Here is a 23,905-nt window from a genome sequence, read left to right on the forward strand (position 1 = left end):
AAAACCATATGATTGTTTCCCTAGATGCTGAAAAAGCCTTCGACAAAATTCAACACCCTTTTATGATAAAGGTCTTGGAGAGACCAGAGATAACAGGAGCATATCTAAACATAATAAGAGCAATATACAGCAAACCAACTGCCTACATCAAACTGAATGGAGAGAAGCTTAAGGCGATTCCTCTAAAATAAGGAACAAGACAAGGCTGCCCTCTATCTCCATATCTCTTCAATATCATACTGGAAGTTCTAGATAAAGCTATAAGACAACAAAAGGAGATCAAAGGGATCCAAATTGGAAAGGAAGAAATCAAACTGCCTCTATTTGCAGATGGTATGATAGTTTGCATAAGCGATCCAATAAACTCTACCAGAGAACTCCTACAGCTGATAAACACCTTCAGCAAACTAGCAGGATACAAGATAAACTCAAAAAATCAATAGCCCTACTTTTTTCAGACAACAAAGAGAAAGAGCAAGAAATCAGAGAAACATCACCCTTTACAATAGCCACAAGCAACATAAAGTATCTTGGGGTAACGCTTACCAAACAAGTAAAAGACCTATATAATAAGAACTTTGTGGCTCTAAAGAAAGAAATTAAAGAAGATACCAGAAAATGGAAAGATCTCCCATGCTCTTGGATAGGTAGGATAAACAAAGTAAAAATGGCAATCTTGCCAAAAGCAATCTACAGATTCAATGCAATCCCCATTACAATCCCACCACAATTCTTTACTGACCTTGAAAGGATAATAATCAACTTTATATTGAAAAACAAAAGACCCAGGATAGCCAAAACAACCCTATACAATAAAAGAACTTCAGGAAGCATCACCATTCCTGACTTTAAGCTCTACTACAGAGCTATACTATAGTTCTGAAAACAGTGTGGTATGGGCACAAAAATAGATAGGAATCGAATTGAAAATCCTGATATTAACCCACACACCAACAAACACCTAATTTTTATTTTTTTGTTTTTGACAAAACAGCTAAAATTATACAATGGGGCGATGACAGCATCTTCAACAACTGGTACTGGCACAATTGGATGAGGGTGTGTAGAAGACTGCAGATAGACCCATATCTGTCTCCATGCACAAAACTCAAGTCCAAGTGGATCAAAGACCTCAACATCAATCCAGCCACACTGAACCACTTAGAAGAGGAAGTAGGAGGTACCCTTGAACAAATTGGTATAGGAAACAGCTTCCTGAACATAACTCCAGAGGCACAGATACTGAGAGCAACAATTAATAAATGGGACCTCTTCAAACGTAGAAGCTTCCATACAGCAAAGGCCACAGTGGACAAGACCAAACGGCAGCCCACAGACTGGGAAAAGATTTTCACCAATCCTATATCCGACAAAGGGCTGATCTCTAAAATATACAAAGAACTCAAGAAACTAGGCAACAAAACACCAAATAACCCTTTTAAAAAATGGGGTACAGAACTGAAGAAAGAATTCTCAATAGAAGAAATCATAAAGGCTGAAAGACACTTAAGAAAATGCTCCACATCCTTAGCTATCAGGGAAATGTAAATCAAAACAACTTTGAGATACCATCTTTCTCCTGCCAGAATGGCTAAAATTAGAAACACCAGTGATGACTTATGTTGGAGAGGATGTGGAGAAATGGGAACACTTCTCCACTGCTGGTGGGAGTGCAAACTCATACCGCCATTTTGGAGATCAGTATGGCGGTTCCTCAAGAAAATGGGAAGTAGTTTACCACAGGACCCGGCAATCCCCCTCTTAGACATATAACCAAAGGATTCACATCTATGCAACAAAGATATCTGTTCAACTATGTTCATAGCAGCACTATTTGTAATAGCAAGAACCTGGAAGCAACCTAGATGCCCCTCAATTGAAGAATGGATAATGAAGATGTGGCACATCTACACAATGGAATACTACTCTGCAGAAAAAAATAATGGTATCTTGAATTTCACAGGCAAGATGGCACTAGAAGAAACCATCCTGAATGAGGTAACCCAGTCACAAAAAGAGGAACACAGTATTACTCACTCATATATGAATTTTAGACCTAGATCAAAGGATCAGCAGCCTATAATTCACACCAGCAGAGGAACTAGGATACAAGGTGTATTCTAAGAGATTCATATAAAGTCCCTCACAGAACCAGGAAGGGTCAAGTCCCCCAGAGCACAAGGGAAGTGGGGGGCAGTGAATGGAGAGAGAAGTCGGAGAAAACGAGGGAGAGGAAAGGAAAACTTGTGCGACTAGGAATATTGAGCCCGTTAGGAATAGAAGGCAGGAGAGAGAGAGAGAGAGAGAGAGAGAGAGAGAGAGAGAGAGAGAGAGAGAGAGAGAGAGAGAACATAAAAGGAGGAGCCAATATTGGTTTGAAGATAAAATTGAACATAAAGAAAAGTCTAGAGAACTATAAGACTGCCGCCAACTAACAATTTGAGCATCCGTGGAAAGGCTACCATAAATGCACTTCCTGGATAGTGAGATCAACAACTAACTTATCCATGGAGCCCTCATCTAATACCTGTTGGAAACAGGAGCAAATACCCATACGTAAACACTGAGTCTAACTAGAACCCAGATGCAGATGGAGAGGACAAGACCAGGCTGCAGAATCACATAGAGATAGCTTCCCTGAACAAGAAGGAGCTAACGGGCCCCCAGACTGATAGCTGGGAAGCCAGCATGGGACTGACTCAGGTCCCCCTGAATATGGGTCTCAGAAGGACTAAGCAGTCTAAGGGACCTCAGACAGTGGAGCCAGGATGTATCCCTGGTGCACAAAAGGACCTTGTGAACACATTACCCATAGAAGGATAACTGCCTTAACCTAGAGAGAGGAGAGAAGCCCTAGTCCCTACTTCACATGACCTGTCAGATCTACATGACCGCAACGGGATGGCATTCCTCTACATATGGAATTGGGGTGGGGGATGAGAGTGGAGGGTGGTTAGGGTGCATGTGAGAGGGCAGAGAGAGTAAAAGGGAGGGAAGGAGGGAGGAAGGGAGGGAGGAAGGGATGGAGAGGGAACTGGGATCAACATGTAAAATAATAAATTAAATAAAAAAATACTTTGACTCCAAAATTTAAGTTCAAGGACAAGTTACTGGGGAAAAGGATTTCTATTTTTGTTTCCACAGAAAATGAAAAGCTGTGGATTCCTTCCAGACTAATGTAGTTTGATCAAGCCAGACCGCCTGAAACAGAGTACCAGGTGATCCTACATTCAAAACAGCTGGACAAAGCAGCCTTGCAGACTACAGCCAGGATTTCTTTGTCTTCTTAGAATCCCCCATGACAGCACTCCTTACCAGCAGGAAGTAGTTTGGAAAGAACGGCGCCCACATTCCCAAATATTGTCTATAAATGTTTGTTTTCATTTAAATGCACTTGGTTATAATAAATAAATAAATAAATAAATAAATAAATAAATAAATAAAAAGAAAGAAATTGTAAGATCTATATGTTAAGGAGGACTAGGGCAAAACAATGTCTTCTGGGCATAATAGGGGAATTGACACCCAAACACACAACTAGCTGGTCTTGCCTGAACAAGACCTATACAAGATCAAGCCATTAAACATTCTAGCACCTAGGGGGAGCATCTCATGAGCCCACACTCCTAACTAAGCAACTATTGACAGTTGATTGCTACTGGTGAAAGAGAGTTAGTTTTCTTCAGGGATATGCCCCTTGGTTGGTTACTGTGCCTACGCAACCAGAGTACTGAGCTGGCAGAGTGTGTCGGGATTGAAGCACTTAACAGACAACCTCGAGAAATGAAGAAGCTGCTGTTTTATTACAGAGAGTAATTGGCTTATATACCCATGCCAGAGGATGGGCTAAGCATAGGAGGAAGTCATGTACCACCCATATCTGGGGTCAAGTTACAGGCACTGTGTACTGGAAAGTTCTGAGAACAAACTTGTTTGCTCAACCTTGAGAGCAGGAAAGTTCTACAGCTGGGTGGTTGGGGTGGAAGAGAGTTGTAAGGGAAAAGTATTTAAATTTCGCAACAGTTGGTTGATCATGTTCTTGTGAGTGACCCCACACACATACACACAGAGGCAACACTAATTGAACTTAATCTTCTTTCAAAATATTATTAAATTAAGAGGACATTAAGTCTGACAGGGCGTGAGGGGAGTAAAGAAGAAGTTGGAACAGGGGAGTAAAAGTAAAATATGACCAAAATTCACTATGCATACATTATATACATATATGTGTATATGGGTGTGGGTCTGTAGATATACATATATATATAGAAAGAGTATATAGAATATATATATAATGAATATAATACATAATATGTTATATATATATAAAGTGGTCATGTATATGTATACACATACATATATATGCATGTATGTGTATATAATGAATATATAGTTATTATATAACAGAATTCATTATATATGTATTTCTCAAAACTATTTTTCTTTTTTACTTTATTTATTTATTTACTTACTTTACATACTAAGTCTTCCCCTCCTTCCTCTCCTCCCATTCCCTCCTAGTACCTCTTCTTCACATCCCCATCTGTTCCTTCTGTTTCTGTTCAGAAAGGGACAGGCCTCCCATGGGCGTTGTTCTTTTGCTACAGCTATTGCCTATGAAACACAAACACGAGACTCAGCACCCACGTGGAGTTTATTGATAGAAGGGAGAGAAAGGGGGGTAGCTGGTGGCCAACTGAAAGCAGGGGAAAGAGAGAGAGAAAGAAGGAGCAAGGGAGAGCAAGAGAAAGCAAGAAAGAAAGAGCAAGAGAGGTATGCTTGGCATGCTTGCTTTAAAAGGGAAACTTGCTCATGTATAACTGAGTCCCGTGGCAGCCAGGTAAAGCTTGAGCAGCCAGGTAAGTCATGAGAGAAGACATGGCCATGAGCATCCTGCCCATTATCAGAGGGTGAGGTCAGCAGACTGCTGGTTCCCAACAATGGGTATCTACATAGCATAGTATATCAAGCTGTGGTAACACTAATCATCCACCCTTATATTAAGACTTGGTAAGGCAATCCAGAATGAGGGATAGAATTACAAGAACCAGCCAAAGCATTAGAGACAACCCCTACTCCCATTGTTAGAAGTCCCACAAGTAGACTAAGCTACACAACATCACACATATGTAGAGGGCCTAGGTCAGTCCCAGTCCCATGCAGGCTCCCTTGTTGTTGGTTCAGATTCTTCTAGTCCTTACCAGCCAGGTTAGTTGTTTCTGTGAATTTTCTTATGATGTTGTTGACCCCTCTAATTCCTACAATCTTTCCTTCCTATCTTCAGAAGGATTCCCCAAGTTCTGCCCAGTGTTTGGCTGTTGATGTTTACATCTGTTTCCATCAATTACTGGATGAAGGTTCTCTGATAGCAATTGCGTTTGTCACCAATCTGATCACAGGAGAGGACCATGTAGATTCATGGGTGTTTGCCTTGCATGAGGTTTCTACCCCTAAAGGCCAATCAATTTCTAGTCATCTCCTTCAGTACTCTTCCCCTCTATGTACCCCCTAACTCAATCCCTCATTCTCCCATCCCTACCTGTCTCCAGTCCACCCAGGAGATGTCTGAGCACCCACACATACACACATGGATCCTCCTAGCTTCTCTGGTTCTGTAAACTGTAGCTTGGTTATCCTTTATTTTGCAGCTAATATCCAATTATGAGTGAGTATATACCATGTTTGTCTGTCTGGGTCTGGGTTATCTCACTCAGGATGGTTTTGTTTTGTTTTGTTTTTCATCCATTTGCCTTCAAATTTCCTGATGTCAGAGTTTTTAACAGCTGAGTAATACTCCATTACATAAATATACCACATTTTATCTATCCTTTCTTTGGTTGAGGGGCATATAGGTTGATTCTAGGTTCTGGTTATTATGAAGAAAACATAGCTGAGCTAGTGCCTTTGTAGTATGATTGAGCACACTTTGGATAAATACCCAAGCATGGTACATCTGGGTCTTGAGGTAAAATTAAAATATTTTTTTAAAAAAAATAATTCTGTGTCCTACTGTTCTTATATTCTGGAGTTGCTTATGTAATGCTTGATTTCAACTGTGAAAACTAACATATTATCAGCTGTCTAAAATAATCCACAGAGCTTAAACTATGACTCAGCAGTTAAGAGCAGCAGCTGCTCTTGCAGAAGACCAGGGTTCCATTCCCAGCACCTACATGGCAGCTCACAACCATCTTTAACTCCAGCATGGGACCTAACACCATCTTCTGACCTCTGAAGGTACCAAATACATATGTAGTACACATAATGCATATAAAATATTGGTGAATATAAAATGAAAATAAATAAATAAATTTTGAAAGGAAAGAAAAATATGACCCACAGTCTTTGTCCTGGAATGTGAGAATTATCCAGTGGATGTATTGAACAAGCAAAATGATGATCCCTGCTGAGTCTGACCACATAGAAGCTAACCCATCCTTCACACTTCTGTTACCACATGTCTGGACTTGTATCTACATAGTCCCTTTAGCCTTATGACTAAAAATTATGACTGTGCTGGCTAGTTTTATGTCAGCATGATACATGCTATAGTCATCTGAGAAGAGGGAACGTCAGCTGAGACAATTCTTCTGTAAGATCAAGCTGCAGGCAAGCCTGTAGGACATTTTCTTAGTGATTGATGGGGGGAGGGCATGATCATTGTGGGTGGGGCTATCCCTGGGCTAGTGGTCCTGGGTTTTATAAGAAAGCAGGCTGATGCTGGGCATTGGTGGCATATATCTTTAATCCCAAAACTCACGAGGTAGAGGCAGGCAGATCTCTTTGAGTTCGAGGCCAACCTGGTCTACAGAGCAAGTTCCAGGACAGCCTCCAAAACATACAGAGAAACCCTGTCTCAAAAAATCAAAAAGAGGGGGAACTTCCTGGAGCTGCTCTGAGCACACTACACCTGCCTATACATGTCTGACCACCCTGAATCCCTGCCTGCCTGATCTCTAACCCCCCACCGCTGCTCCTCTGCCAGAGTTCTGAGCCCAGCCAGAGATCCTCCTATCCCCGCAGGACCATCCTAAGTCCTTACCTACCAGGTCTTTGACCTCAATCGCCAGGCCTCTACTGGAGGGGAGGGTGGTTAGAGTGCATGTGAGAGGGCAGAGAGGGTAAAAGGGAGGAAGGGAGGGAGGGAAGGAGAGAGGGATGGAGGGAGGGAGGGAGGGAGGGGAGAGGGAACTGGGATCAACATGTAAAATAATAAATTGAATAAAAAAAATGCTTTGACTCCAAAATTTAAGTTCAAGGACAAGTTACTGGGGAAAAGGATTTCTATTTTTGTTTCCACAGAAAATGAAAAGTTGTGGATTCCTTCCAGACAAATGTGGTTTGATCAAGCCAGACCACCTGAAACAGAGTACCAGGTGATCCTACATTCAAAACAGCTGGACACAACAGCCTGACAGATGACAGCCAGGATTTCTGCATCTTCTTAGAATCCCCCATGGCAGTGCCCCTTACCAGCAGGAAGTAGTTTGGAAAGAACGCCGCACAAATTCCCAAATATTGTGTATAAATGTTTGTTTTCATTTAATTGGACTTTGTTATATTAAACAAATAAATAAATAAATAAATAAAATGAGGTACAGAACTGAAGAGAGAACTCTCAATAACAGAAATCAAAGAGGCTGAAAGACACTTAAGAAAGTGCTCAACATCCTTAGCTATCAGGGAAATGCAATGGCTAAAATTAGAAACACCAATGACAACTTATGCTGGAGAGGATGTGGAGAAAGGGGAACACTCCTCCACTGCTGGTGGGAATGCGAACTTATAAAGCCATTTTGGATATCAATATGGTGGTTCCTCAGGAAAATGGGAATCAGTCTACCACAGGATCTGGAAATCCCCCTCTTAGGCATATACACAAATGATCCACATCCATGCAACAAAGACATGTGCTCAACTATGTTCATAGCAGCATTATTTGTAATAGCATGAACCTGGAAGCAACCTAGATGCCCCTCAACTGAAGAATGGATAAAGAAGATACAATGGAATACTACTCTGCAAAAACAAAACAAAAAAAAATGGAATCTTGAAATTCGCAGGCAAGTGGAAGGAACATGAGGAACATGGTATGTCCTCACTCACATATAGATTTTAGACATAGAGAAAAGGATCACCAGCCTATAGTTTACACTGCCAGAGAAACTAGGATACAAGAGGGAGTATAAGAGATTCATATAAGGTCCCTCACAGAAGGGGAAAGGGACAAGATCTCCTGAGCATATGAGGAGTGGCGGGGTAGGGGGGCAATGAGTGGAGAAGGAACTAGGAGAAAGAGAAGGGGAGAAGAGGAAATCACGTGGAACTACGAAGATTGAGTCAGGGGAGCAATAAACAAAAGAAGAGAGAGAGAGAGAGAGACCATAAAAGATGGAACCATTATAGGTTTGAAGAGAAAACTGAACCTAGAAAAATGTCCAGAGACCGACAAGACTGGCCCCAACTAACAATTTGAGCAACAGTGCAAAGGCTACCATAAATGCCCCTCCCTGATAATAAGATCAACAACTAACTTATCCACTATCATAGAGCCCTCATCTAGTAGCTGATGGAAACAGAAGCAAACACCCACAACTAACCACTAAGCTGAACTGGAATCCAGATGCAGAGAGGGAGGACAAAACCAGGCTACAGAAACACATAGAGACAGCTGACCTGAACAAGGAGGAGCTAATGGGCCCCTTGCCTGATAGCTGGGAATCAAGCATGGGACTGACTCAGACGGCCTGAACATGGGTCTCAGCTAGAAGGCCTGGGCAGTCTAAAAGACCTTAGACCAGGGATGTATCCCTGGTGCACAAAAGGACTTTGGGAGCACATTCCCCATGGAGGGATACTCCCTTAACCTAGAGACAGGAGAGAAGGCCTAGTCCCTACTCCAAATGACTTAACAAATTTAGATGACCCCTCCTACATGTGGAGTGGGGGAGGGATGGGAGAGGAGGGTGGTGGTTGGGGACATAAGAGGGTGGGAGAGAGGGAAAGAGGAAGGGAGGGAGAGAGAGGGAACAGATCAATATGTAAAATAAAAATTAAAAAGAAAAAACAAAATAAAAACAAAGAGAAAAAAAAAAACAGGCTGAGCAAGTTATAAGGAACAAGCCAGTAAGCAGCACCCCTCTGTGGCCTCTTCATTGGCTACTGACACCTGGTTCCTGCCCTGTTTTATTTCCTGCCTTGACTTTCTTAATGATGAACAATGACATGAAAAAATAAGCCAAATAAACCCATTCTGGCCCAAGTTGCTTTGGCCATGAAACTAGTGACAAAGTCACTACAACTCTTTTAGGTTACGCCATCTGACCCTTGTCCTCAGTTCCAATGTAGCACTCAGAGCTAACATGGCCTTGAAACAGACCAATTCCATCTCACATGTTGGCATGTACATGGGTTGACATGAACAGGAAACGATAACTAAAAGTGAGGATCAGTCCAGGGAGAAAGGGCATCATGATCAGAGAGTTCAGGGGAAAAGATAAGCATACTTGTTAAACAAGATCCTCTTTAGTATACAAAAATATCTTTCTACTTATTTTCCTTACTCATGTGAAATAAATTCTTCAGAGAATACAATGATAATGGAGCAATTAATTTAATGAGATTCTATGGGAATTCAACACAGAGTCACTGGAAACACTATTTCCCATCTGATGCTCCCCCTATAGTGCACCAGTCCAAGGAATCAGTGAGTCCAACTGTTCCTTCAAATGGGACTTAGCACTTGATGCCACGTCCTTGTCTTGCCTTGGAGCTTAGCTGAACCTCTTCCATTCAGAGAAAAAGAGAATGCAGACAGCATGCCACCACTGAAGCTCCTGATGGGAAGCAGGTATAAAAGGAGCTAGTGTTCTGAATGGGTGAAGTCTGGGGCTCAAAAAGGTGCAGTGCATTGAGGAACATCTGTCCACTTAAAGTGTTCTACTCGATCAGCTCCAGTGTCTTCCTTAATTTCTCTTTCTCTCTGCTTTGACTCTTCCCCTCCACTTATAGAATCTAATTCAGATACCTCTCATCTTCCTGGTGTAAATTAATCTTCTCATAGCTCTCTGCATCTCTCAAAGAGTTCTTTTCCAATCACCTTGTGTCATTTGTCTGAAGGCACTGAATTATTTTCATTCTCTATCAAAAATGTCAGTGTCTGGGGAGATGGCTCAGTTGGTAAGCACTTGCCACTTAGAACCTAAGTACAGAATCTCAGAACACTTATCAACACCTGATACAATAGAGTGGTCTAGAATTTAGTGTTCTATTCTAAGATGGGAGGTAGAGTCAGAAGGATCCCAAGAAACTTGCAGTCCAGCTAGCCTGGCATATGCAGCAGGCAAACAACACACCCTGACTCAATGAAGTGTAAGGCCAAGACTGACCACATCATGGCACACAGGGAACTACACATCCACAAACAGCACGCTCACACACAGTGTGAGAAAAGGCAGGAGACCAAACTCCATCCTTTAAAAGATCAGTGTGTGCTCTTAACCACTGAGCCATCTCTCTACCCTTGAACATGATGAATTTCAACAAAAACTAATTAATAAGGAAGTCCAGAAACAAACTAATATACCTCATCAAAACAAGTAGATTTTAATTTTGTTATTATTGTTATTCTATTATTATTTAATTTTGTTTAATTGCATTAATAGGAATATCATTCTTGACATCAACTTTGAACTACACTAAAACCCTACTAACAAGTAATAAGTACAATTTTGTGTACTAAAAACCATCAGGAAATTTTGCTAAGAAAGACTGATTTCAAGAAGAGCTGTCTGCTTCTTCAACAAAAGTTTTAACACAATAATAAAATACCAACTCTTTGAGAATTAACAAATTTGATGAAATCTAATAAATTTAAAGACTACTTTTTAAATAGTACACAACATGTATGTGGAGCTCAGAGAACAACTTGCGGGAACTTGTTCTCTCCTACTACTTAGGTCTCAGTGTTTAAACTCAGGACGCCACACTTGGCCATAGGTGCCTTTGCCACTGACCACCTTCTGGCCCCCCAGATCCTTTTTTCTGACATCATCCAGCCTGTTCCCCCAGGAGCTCTTAGTGACAGGCATGACCCTCCTCCTGACACTCCAAAGGATACAGAGCCCAGATGCTGTGGGGCTGTAAAATGTGGTGTCCTCTACATCAGTCCTAGATGGACTGATCATCAGACCTGCCTACAATCCCTTGACACATTCTGTTTTCCCTATCACTGGGCTGGGCTAGAACCCACTCCTAATCTGGGACATGGGGAAAATCCACAAGTGAGTCTTGCAATCTCTGGTCCATGGTCTTCCGTACCACAGCCTCTGTTCCCTGGGAAGTGGGAAAAGATAACACAGAGGCAGCCTCAGGCTCTGGATGAGCAGCAGATCTGCTTGGCCCCAAATTCTTAATTATATAAAACTATCTAACAATCTGTTCACTGTTAAGATGTTTGTGTGGCCAGGCAGTGGTGCTGCACGCCTTTAATCCCAGCACTTGAGAGGCAGAGGTAGGTGGATCCCTGTGAGTTCGAGGCCAGCCTGGTCTACAGGGTGAGTTCCAGGACAGGCTCCAAGCAATACAGAGAAACTCTGTCTCAAAAATAAAAGTGTGTGTTATTTAGAGTAATTTATTGATAAGGTGAAAAGCAGTATGTGCACTTTTTACATTTATTTTATTATTAGGGTTTTTTTTTGCTTGTTTTGTATTTATGAACTTTTAAGAACTCATAGGATGTTTCCACAATTTGTCATAAGAAGAAAATCAAAAATTCAAATTAATCTAAACTGTAGTTATAATATAGACAAGTGAGAACTGATATAAATGTACACATGGACAGGACACATGTTCACTAGAACAACTTACACGTAGAACACTTTTGTGTGATAAGGATCAGAGGGCTGAGGATGTAGCTCAGTGATGGACCCACAGTGCCTAGAAGCTCCCTCCCAACACTAACAAAAAAAGTCTTCAACAATAGCCAGATAATGGGAGAGGAATTTAAGACTTAGAAACTCTGAATTCTTCATGCTTAGAAACTACATTTTATAAAATTTGTATAACAAAAGTGACAATATAAGGAAAACATGAAAAGTGGGCAACCTAGATGCCCATGGACCAAAGAGTGGGTAAAGAAAATGTGAAACATTTACACAATGGAGTATTACTCAGCAGTAAAATACAATGACATCTCGAAATTTGCAGACAAATGGATTGAACTAGATAAAACCATCCTGAGTGAAGAAACCCAGACCCAGAAAGACAAACACAGTATGTATTCACTCATAAGTGGATATTTGATGTAAAGCAAAAGATAACCAGGCTACAATCCAGAACCCCAGAGAAGCTAGGTAAAAGGGTGACCATAAGAGAGAGACACATTGAGGCCCCCCAGGAAGGGAAAATAGTTAAGATCTCCTGGGTAAATGGAAGGGTGTAGAATGGAGGGGATAGGAGATGGGAACATGAGGGATCAAGAAGACCAAATATTAGTTGGGGAGGGGATGGAGGAGGAGAGCAATGAAAGAGATATCTTGATAAAGGAGGCCATTATGGAGTTAAGGAGAAACCTATTGCTAGAGAAATTCTCATGAATCCAGAAGGATGGCCCCAGTTAAGACTACTAACAACAGTGGAGAGGACGCCTGAACAGTCCTTTCCCTTTAATCAGGTTAGTTACTACCCCAACTGTCATCATTGAACCTGACGAAAGAAGATTCAGTGACTCACAGCCAAGAACTGGGCTGAGCTCCTGAATCATATGAACAAGGGGGTTCCAGATCATGATGGGGAAAACCACAGAGACAGTTGACCAGAGCTAGTGGGAGTTCATGAACTATGGACTGACAACTGGGTAACCTGCATGGGATGGAACTAAACCCTCTAAATGTGAGTGACAGTTACATAGCTTGATCTGCTGGGGAAAATGCCTGGCAGTGGCACCAGGATCTATCCCAGGTGCATGAATTGGCTTTTTTGGAGCCCATTCCTTCTGGAGGGATACCTTGCTCAGCCTTGATGCAGGGAGAAGGGGCTTGATCCTGCCTCAATTTGGTATGCCAGACTTTGTTGACTCCCAAAGGAAGTCCTTACCCCCTCTGAGGAAGGGATGTGGGTGGGAAGGGGGGAGGTGAGGGGTAGGAGAAGGAGAGGGAGGGGAACTGGAGTTGGTATGTAAAATGAAAAATAATATTTTTTAAGGAAAAAAACTGTGATCACCCTCGCACAAGGACCATAATATGTGACATGTACAAATTACAGAGAAAGCACCACAATGAAAAAAAGGGAAAAAAAAAGGTTTCTAATAATTTGAGATTTACAAAATCAGTATATACTCAGAAAATTCCCATTCACACATTCATTAGACAACATGCCAAAGTTGCCATCAGGGATGCTGATGAGGTCTGGTTGCTTAGGGACACCATAGCTGTGGTCTTCCTATCCATGGGAACACCAGAATCCCCTAGAGGGTTTGGTAAAGCACAGATCATTTCCACAAAATGCATGAGATTCAGTTGGTATGAAGGGTTTCCAAATGCCCATTTCTAACAACTATTAGAGTGATGCTGAAGTTGCTGTTCCAGAAAACAACATGGAGAACCACTGGTCTACAGCCAACTTTTTTTAGGTGAGAATGGTAACAATGCCACAGTACCCTCATGCATTTTGTTTGTTTAGCTGATTGGTTGGTTGGCTTTAATTTTTTATTATATTTATTTAAAGATTTCTTATACTTGTTATAGTTATGCATATTTTGAATGTGTATCTGTGTGTGTGTGTGTGTGTGTGTGTGTGTGTACAAGAGTACAGGTGCTAGCTGAAACCAGAAGAGGGATATCATATCTCTTAAAACTGGTGGTTTTGATCTGCTCTGCCTGGATACTGGGAACTAAATCCAGGTCCTCTACAAGAGTAGTATGAACCATTAATGCTGGGCCATCTCTCCAGCCCCTACATTTATTTATATATTCTGTGTACGTGAATGTACATGCACACCATGGCACATGTGTAGAGGTTGGATGGCGACTTGGAGGATTTGGGGCTCTCATTACACGATGTGCATACCAGAAATCAAAATCAGGCCATCAGTCTTGATAGAAACCACCTTTACACACTGAGTCATCTCACCAGCATAGGACCTTAGGGGTTTTGGTTGTGTTTTGTTTTGTTTTGTAGAAGTGGCTTCTTTGTTTTGTTTGGTTTGGAGGTTTGGTTTTTATGTTATTTTATTAACCTTTTTATTTATTTTACATACCGACCACAGTTTCCTCTCCCACCTCTCCTCCTATTCCCTCCCCCATCTATCCCTCTCCTCATCTACTCCTCCTCTGTCTCCATTCAGAAAGGGACATCCCTCCCATGGACTTGAATAAAGCATGGCACATCAGTTTGAGGTAGGACTGAGCTCCTCCTCCTACATCAAGGCTAAGTGAGGTAATCCAGCATGGAGAACAGATTCCCAAAAGCCAGATAAGCACCAGGGACAGGTCCTGATCTCGCTGCTAAAATTCTAGGCTGTCCTTGAATTCTCTATATAGACTAGGCTGACCGTGAACTCACAAAAATTCTCATGCCTCTACCTTCCAAGTGCCGGGGTTAAAGGCATGTGTCACAATGCTCACCTAATACCTTAGGATTTAAAAAACTATTGACATCATTTAACAGAATCCACTTAAGATAAATTTGTGAGAGCCGGACGATGGTGGTGCACGCCTTTAATCCCAGCACTCGGGAGGCAGAGGCAGGCGAATCTCTGAGTTGGAGGCCAGCCTTGTCTACAGAGCTAGTTCCAGGACAGGCTCCAAAGCAATACAGAGAAACCCTGTCTTGAAAAACTAAACCAAACCAAATCAAAACAAAACAATAAATTTGTGTTGTGTTTTTCCCTCCTTCTAGATAATCATAGCAGTCCTATGGAAAACAAAAACCAAACAGGATGCAGAAACTTTCTTCTTTTGGGATTCACAGAAGACTCCGACCTGCAGTCCTTCCTCTTTGGGTTGCTTCTGTCCATGTACCTGATCACCATCATAGGCAACCTGCTCATCATCTTGGCCATCATATCAGACCACCACCTGCACATGCCCATGTACTTCTTCCTGTCTAACCTGTCCTTAGCTGATATCGGCTTCACCTCCACCACCATCCCAAAGACTCTACTGAATATCCACACACACAGCAAATTCATCTCCTTCACAGACTGCATCACACAGATATTTTTTTTCATTGTGTTTGGCTGCCTGGATAATTTACTCCTAACAGTGATGGCCTATGACCGCTTTGTGGCCATCTGTCATCCCCTGCACTATGTAATCATCATGAATTCTTGCTTCTGTGGGATGCTGGCTCTTGGGTCCTGGTTAATCAGTGTCATGAGTTCCCTGCCTGAGACCTTGACTGTGTTAAGGCTATCTTTCTGTATGAATATGGAAATCCCACATTTTTTCTGTGATCTTCCTGAAGTCCTGAAGCTCTCATGTTCTGACACCCTTGTTAATAACATTATAGTATATTCTATAACTATAGTCATAGCTGGTTTCCCTTTCTCTGGGATTCTATTGTCCTATTATCAGATTTTCTCCTCCATCCTAAGAATTCCCTCAGCTGGAGGCAAGTACAAAGCCTTTTCCACCTGTGGGTCTCACCTCTTGGTGGTCTTCTTGTTTTATAGCAATGGCCTTGGGGTCTACCTCAGCTCTGCAGCCACATCATCTTCTAGAATGAATCTGATCGCCTCATTGATGTACACAGTGGTCACTCCCATGCTAAACCCCTTCATCTACAGCCTGAGGAACAAGGACATGCAGAAAGCTTTGGGGAAACTCCTCAGAAAGATGATGCTCCTTGGTGAAGGGACCATAGCAGGACCTCCATAAACAGCAATTTGTGACATCAGAAAACATACACTCCATCATCTAATGTTGTGACTACATTTTTTCCAGAAATAAAATCTGTACTGTTTTATTTATTCTTTGAGAATTTAATGCATACACATAAATATGATCATATATCAAAAGTCTCAGATGTGGACTTAATAAGGACACTGGCACAAATCTTGGGGTTCAGTAGTTTATTAGAAGAGTTAGTAACATCATGGACAGACAGGCAGGCAGGGAGAAAACAGCACAACATGTGCTCTGAGAAGAGTTCAAACTCTAGCACCAGAGACAGGCAGCATGGCAGTAGCTCTAAAGAAGGTATTTGAGCACATGTTGCAGATTCTAGGGCCCTTATTACAACTTCAAAGAAGTAGTTTTCTCTGAGGAAGAGGGGCTGTTCATAGCACAAGTCTGAATCCGGGCTCTGTGATTGTGAGGCAGGGGGAGGGTCAGGGAGCAGACTGTGTGGCCACCAGTGCCTCCTCTGATGTGAGTTCATCTACCTAGAAATCTGCTAGCTAAAGATTCATAGGCAATGCCCTCAGTGCTCAGTAAGGTATCTTCTGGCATCTGTGAGAGAGAAAAGGGGCTGTGTCAGGTATTGGGGCCTTAAACAATAGTCTGGTCTGGATTCTGGATTCAAACACTGTATTCGTATAATACTCTCTCTCTCTCTCTCTCTCTCTCACACACACACACACACACACACACACACACACACACACACACACAAAGTGCATGTGCACATTTTACTCCTCCAAAACCCCACCAATGTGCCCTGCTCTCAACTTCTCTTCTTATGTGTTCAATAATCCACTAAGTTCAGTTAATGCTACCAGTATGTGCACTGGTGTGAGGCCATTTGTAGGATCATGGACAACCTACCAGTGACCACATACCTGAAAAGGAATGGGTCTGTCTCCCCCAGCAGCCAACAATCCCCAAAAGCTCTTCAGTTAGGGGTGAGTCCTCATGATTTCCTTTCCTCTCCATTCTGGAACACAAATGTAGAAACACAAGAAATTCTTCCAAATTTAACAATTCTACAATAACTTTGATAATGAGTTTTATTAAATCCCAGACAAAGAATTCAAAAGAACAATTATAAGAATGTTTATAAAGTCTTGAATTAATTTAAAGAGACTATAAATAAAGAGCTAAATGACATAAAGAAGCCAATGCAGGATATAAAGAGGGACTTAGTAAAGAGAAATCTAACCTGGGTGGTAGTGGTGCATGCCTTAAATCCCAGTATTCGGGAGGCAGAGGCAGGTGAATCTCTGTGAATTCGAGGCCAGTCTGGTCTACAGAGCTAGTTCCAGGACAGGCTCCAGAACAATACAGAGAAACCCTGTCTCAAAAAACCAAAACAAGAAAGAAAGGAAGGAAGGAAGGAAAAAAGAAAGAAAGACAGGAAATATCAAATTAAAATTTTTGGAAATTTAAAAACTTCAATAAATCAATTTTTAATTTTAAAAAATCTCACTAATAAAATGAATGAGGTGAAAGAGAGACCCAGAAGTTGGAGATCAGGTAAATGAATTGGAGCCTTCAAACTATAAAATTAAGAATGTATAAAAATAAAACCTAAAGGATCTAAGAGACACCACTAAAAGGCCAAATTTATGGAAGGGTGAGATGTGTATCTGTATGTGTGTGTGTGAGCACATGTGCGTGTGCACATGTGTGCAAGCCAGGGGTTGATATCAAGTGTCTCCCTCAGTCTTTCTTCATTTATTTTATTTTTTTTTTGAGACATGGTCTCTCACTGAACCTGGACACACTGGCTGGCTAGTCATCTCCAGAGATCTTTCTGTCTCTGTCTTCCCAGCACTGGGATTATGTGTCCATACACCAATCGTTTTCAAATGAGTCCTGGGAGATTAACCTCATTTCCTCATGCTTGCATGACAAGAACTTTATAGGTGGAGCCATCTCCCCAGCCTTTAATCCCAGCACTTGGGAGGCAGAGGCAGGTAGATCTCTGTGAGTTCGAGGCCAGCCTGGTCTACAGAGTGAGTTCCAGGATAGCCAAGGCTACACAGAGAGACCCTGTCTCAAAAAATCAAACAAAATAGTAATAATAGTAATAATAATAATAATAATAATAATAATAATAATTTTAAAAACACATGTCCTGAGGTAGAAGTGTATCTGACCCCTCTTCCTGCCAGTCCTTGATGCTAAACTCTGTTATGCAGGAAAGACTACTCTGTGGAACACACCACTGGAGCCCTGCTGTGCTGCTGGTAGGGATGAGGCAGAGCTCCCTATTGGTAAACCTTATGGTCCAAGCAGGGCAATGCAAGGAGAAACATCTGTTCTCTTAACATGTTCTGTATAACCAGTCTGCATCTCCAAACTTCTTTTCCTTCCTCTTCTCTCACTTCCTTTCCCTCTGGAACCAAATCCTGTGTATCCAATTGAAAACTGAGAAATCTTAGTGACAAGAATCTAATGGTTTTCTCTTTTAATGCTTTGAGAATTTCATGTATGTGTGCAATGAAATATGATCATACCCAAACCCCTAATTTCTTTACCCAAATCTCCTCAGGCCCCACCCAATGCATCTGCCTCCCAACTTCATGAATTTTTGTTTTGAGAACACACTAAGTCCAAATACTTCTGCCCATATATGTATGGGTATTGGTCCATACTCTGAAGCGTGGGAAACCAACCAGTGGTAACATTCCTAAAGAATGATTCTACATCATCCAGAAGCCATTAACTGCCAGTAGATATCATTAAGGAATGGAATCCCATGAGTTTCTCCCATACCTGTGCTGGAATTTTGGCTGGCTTTATCTTATGTGTTTCTTGTGCAATAGCTTTATTTATTTGTTTATTTATTTATTTATTTTTATTTTACAGATCGATCACAGTTCCCTCTCTCTCCCTCTGCCCCTCCCTCTATTCCTCTCTCCCACCCTCTAATTTCCCTGAGCACCCTCCACTGCCATCCCCCACCCACTCCCATGTAGGGTGATGCCCTCTGTCAAGTCATTTGGAGAAAGGACTAGGATTTCTCTCCTGCCTCTAGGTTAAGGGAGTACCCCTCCAAGGGAGATGTGACCCCAAAGTCCTTTTGTGCACCCAGATTACATCCTGGTTCCACTGTCTGAGTCCCTTAGACTGCTCAGTCCTTTAGCTGAGACCCATGTTCAGGGAGTATGAGTCAGTCCCATGCTGGATTCCCAGCTATCAGACAGGGGGCCCGTTAGCTCCTCCTTGTTCAGGTCAGCTGTCTCTATGTGTTTCTGAAGAATGGCCTTGTCCTCCCTCTCTGCATCTGGATTCCAGTTCAGCTTAGTGTTTAGTTGTGGGTGTCTGTTTCTGTTTCCATCAGCTACTAGATGAGGGCTCCATGATGGCGGATAAGTTAGTTGTCGATCTCATTATCAGGGAAGGACATTTATGGTAGCCTTTCCACTGTTGCTCAAATTGTTAGTTGGGGTCAGTCTTGTAGGTATCTGAACATTTTTCTAGGTTCAGTTTTCTCTTCAAACCTATAATGGCTCCCTATTTCATAGTCTCTCTCTCTCTCTCTCTCTCTCTCTCTCTCTCTCTCTCTCTCTCTCTCTCTTCTATTCCTCCCCTAACTCAATCTTCCTAGTCCCACGTGCTTTCTTCTCCTCCTCTTCTCTTTCTCCTAGTTCCCTCTCCATTCACTGCCCCCCCACTCCCCATATGGAGATCTTGTCCCTTTCCCCTTCTGTGAGGGAACATGTGTGTGTGTGTGTGTGTGTGTGTGTGTGTGTGTGTGTGTGTGTGTGTTAGAATCCTCCTTGTATCCTAGTTCCTCTGGTGGTATGAATTAGAGGCTGGTGATCCTTGGCTCTATGTCTAAAATCCATATATGAGCAACTACATACCATGTTTCTTCTTTTGTGACTGGGTTACCTCATTCAGTATGGTTTCTTCAAGTTCCATCCACTTCCCTGTGAATTTCAAGATTCCATTGCTTTTTTCCATAGAGTAGTATTCCATTGTGTAAATGTGCCACATCTTCTTTATCCATTCTTCAGTTGAGGGGCATCTAGGTTGCTTCCAGTTTCTTGCTATTACAAATAATGCTGCTATGACATAGTTGAGCACATGTCTTTGTTGCATGGATATGGATCAATTGGGAATATGCCTAAGAGGGGGATTGCTGGATCCTGTGGTAGACTGATTCCCATTTTCCTGAGGAACCGCCATACTGATATCCAAAATGGCTGTACAAGTTCGCACTCCCACCAGCAGTGGAGGAGTGTTCCCCTTTCTCCACATCCTCTCCAGCAAGAGTCTTCATTGGTGTTTCTAATTTTAGCCATTCTGGCAGGAGTAAGATGGTATCTCAAAGTTGTTTTGATTTGCATTTCCCTGATAGCTAAGGATGTGGAGCATTTTCTTAAGTGTCTTTTAGTCTTTTTGATTTTCTCTGTTGAGAATTCTTTCTTCAGTTCTGTACCCCATTTTTAATAGAGTTATTTGGTGTTTTGTTGACTAGTTTCTTGAGTTCTTTGTATATTTTGGAGATCAGCCCTCTGTCAGATGTAGGATTGGGCTGTGGGCTGCTGTTTGGTCTTGTTAACTGTGTCCTTTGCCTTACAGAAGCTTCTAAGTTTGAGGTGGTCCCATTTATTAATTGTCGATCTCAGGGTCTGTGCTCCTGGAGTTATGTACAGGAAACAGTCGCCTATATCAATTTGTTCAAAGGTACCTCCTACTTTCTCTTCTAAGAGGTTCAGTGTGGCTGGATTGATGTTGAGGTCTTTGATCCATTTGGACTTGAGTTTTGTGCATGGCGATAGACATAGGTCTATATACTGTCTTCTACACACCCTCATCCAATTGTGCCAGCACCATTTGTTGAAGATGCTGTCCTCTTCCCATTGTATACGTTTAGGTGTTTTGTCAAAAGTCAGGTGTTTAGAGGTGTATGGGTTAATATCAGGATTTTCAATTCTATTCCATTAGTCTGCTTGTCCATTTTTATGCCAATACCAGGCTGTTTTCAGAACTATAGTTCTGTAGTAGAGCTTAAAGTCAGGGATGGTGATGCCTCCTGAAGTTCCTTTATTGTACAGGACTGTTTTGGCTATCCTGAGTCTTTTGTTTTACCATATAAAGTTGATTATTATCCTTTCAAGATCAGTGAAAAATTGTGCTACAATTTGAATGGGGATTGCATTGAATCTGTAGATTGCTTTTGGCAAGATTGCTATTTTTACTATGTTTATCCTACCTATCTAACAGCATGGGAGATATTTGTATTTTCTGGTATCTTTTTTAATTTCTTTCTTTAAAGACACAAAGTTCTTATATAGGTCTTTCACTTGTTTGGTAAGCGTTATCCTAAGATACTTTATGTTGTTTGTGGCTAATATAAAGTGTGATGTTTCTCTGATTTCTTTCTCAGCCCCTCTGTCGTCTGAATAAAGTAGGTCTACTGATATTTTTTGAGTTCATCTTGTATCCTGCTAGTTTGCTGAAGGTGTTTGTCAGCTGTAGGAGTTCCCTGGTAAAGTTTTTTTTGGGGGGGTTACTTCTGTAAACTATCATATCATTTGCAAATAGTGAAAGTTTGACTTCTTCCTTTCCAATTTGTATCCCTTTGATCTCTGAGTCAGTCCCATGCTGGATTCCCAGCAGCTATCAGTCTGGGGGCCCATTAGCTCCTCCTTGTTCAGGTCAGCTGTGTCTGTGTTTCTGCAGAATGGTCTTATCCTCCCTCTATGCATCTGGATTCCAGTTTGGCTCAGTGTTTAATTGTGGGCCCGGTGATGGGGGGTGGTCAAAGATCAGGCTCCAGCAGAGGCCCGGCGATGGGGGTCAAAGATACAGCAGGCAGGGACTCAGGATGGTCCCGTAGGGATAGGGGGATTTCTGGCTGGGGCCTGGAACTCTGGCAGAGGACCAGCAGTGGAGGTCTTAGATCAGGCAGGCAGGGATTTAGGGTGGTCCCATATGGTCAATGCAGCTCCAGGAAGTTCCCTGAAGGAGGCGGGATTGTTGGATCCGCCCTCTGTCCCAGTGCTCAACCAGAGCAGTGGGACAGTGGGCAAGGTCAAGAAACAAATTATTATGGTCCATTTTCAATATGATATGCTGAGATGGTTGGTTTTAATGTCAACTTGTCACAAATTTGAATTATCTGGTTAGGGAGCCTCACGTGAAGGCTTCCCCCCTGATTCCCTTAATTTATGAAGGAAAGTACAGCACAAGTGAAAGTAATGCCTTCTGGCAGCAGTCCAGATAAAAGGAGACATAACAGAAGGAAAATTCCTCATCCTTTGGCCTCTGTAGCCATCCCTCTGGTCATCAAGTTTGTCTACTCCATTCTACTAGTGATGATTACTGTTATTAGAGCCAACCTTTCCAATGTACATTGGTGACTAATTTGCATTTCCCTGATGGCTAATTATGTTGAAAACTTTCTTAAGTGTCTTCCAGCCATTTTAGATTCCTCTATTAAGAAGTCTGTATTTAGTTCTATACCCACTTTTTAATTGGATTTTTTTGGCGTTTTGGTGACTAGCTTCTTGAGTTCTTTGTTATAGCCTTCTGTCAGATATGGGTTTGGAGAATATCTTTTCCCATTCTGTGGACTACCACTTTGTCTTGTTGTTGGTGTCCCTTGCCACTTTAGAAATCAGTGTGGAGGTTCTTCGGGAAAATGGGATTCAGTCTACCTCAAGATCCAGCAATTCCACTCTTAGGCATATACCCAAAATATGCAAATTCATACAACAAGGACATCTGTTCAACTGTGTTCATAGCAGCATTAATTGTAAAAGCCAGAAACTGGAAGCAACCTAAATGCTGCTCAACTAAAAACTGGATGGAGAAAATTGAATCTTTAAATTCATAGGCAAATGGATAGAACTTGAAGAAACCATCCTGAGTGAGGTAACCCAGTCACAAAAAGAGAAACATGGTATGTACTCATTCATATATGGATTTTAGACATAGAGCAAAGGATCACAAGACTACAACCCACACCACCAGAAAAGCTAGGATACAAGCAAGACCCTAACAGAGACATACATGGTCCCCCAGAGAATGGGAAAGGAACAAGATCCTCCAAGCAAATTGGGAGCATACGGGGAGGGGAGAGGGAGTTAGGTGAAAGAGAAGAGGGAAAGAGTAGGGGAGAGGGTATGAGGTAACAGGAAGGTTGAATTGGGGGGGGGGAATAGAGGAGAGCAAGAAAAGAGACACCATAATAGAGGGAGCCATTATAGGTTTAAAGAGAAATCTTTAAATGGGAAATGTTCAAAGAGCTACAAGGATGACCCTAACTAATAATCTTGGCAACAATGGAGAGGCTACCTTAAATGCCCTTTCCTGATAATGAGATTGACGACTACCTTATATGCCATCCTAGAGCCTCCATCCAGTATTTGATGGAAGCAGAAGCAGACACCCACATCTAAACACTGAGCTGAACTCCTGGAATCCAGTTGCAGAGAGAGAGGAGTGATGAGCAAAGGGGTCAAGACCAGGCTACAGAAACCCAAAGAAACAGCTGACCTGAACAAGGCAGAGTTCATGGGCCCCAGTCTGATAGCTGGGAAACCAGCATAGGACTGACCCAGACCTCCTGAAAGTGAGTGTTAGGTAGGAGGACTGGGCAGTCTATGGGGCCTGTGGTAGTGGATCAGTATTTATCCCAAGTATACATATGGACTTTGGCAACCCATTTCACATAGAGGGATACTCTCTCAGCTTAGACACATGTGGGAAGGCCTAGGTCTTGCTCCAAATAATATGACAGACTTTGAAGATTCCCCATGAAAGGCCTCACCCCCCCTCCTGGGGAGCAGAAAGGGGATGGGGTGAGGGTTGATAGGGGGGATAGGGGAGAAAGGGAGGGTGGGAAAACTAGGATTGACATGTGAAACAAGCTTGTTTCAATTTTGAATAAAAAATATTATCATTTTTAAAAATCCTGTACTCAAGCAAATTAAAAAATCTTTTTGAAATGGATAATTTTCTTCTTTTTTTACTTTTTTTATTTATTTTATATAACCAAGTCCATT

The 23,905-nt window shown here is 41.9% G+C and overlaps 1 protein-coding gene across 1 annotated transcript; it reads left to right on the forward strand.

Moving 5' to 3' along the window:
- The first annotated feature begins 14,915 nt into the window (after positions 1-14,915).
- LOC127216685 (olfactory receptor 7C2) lies at positions 14,916-15,878 on the forward strand. The gene has a single exon (XM_051177492.1). The coding sequence runs from the start codon at positions 14,916-14,918 to the stop codon at positions 15,876-15,878; it is 963 nt and encodes a 320-aa protein (XP_051033449.1).
- Positions 15,879-23,905: the final 8,027 nt, after the last annotated feature.

This window comes from Phodopus roborovskii, unplaced genomic scaffold, assembly GCF_943737965.1.
Source record: "Phodopus roborovskii unplaced genomic scaffold, PHOROB, whole genome shotgun sequence".
NCBI classification, from domain to species: Eukaryota; Metazoa; Chordata; class Mammalia; order Rodentia; family Cricetidae; genus Phodopus; species Phodopus roborovskii.

Excerpts from the sequence above, each read along its gene's own strand:
- LOC127216685 (XM_051177492.1), top strand. The coding sequence starts at position 14,916 with ATGGAAAACAAAAACCAAACAGGATGCAGAAACTTTCTTCTTTTGGGA.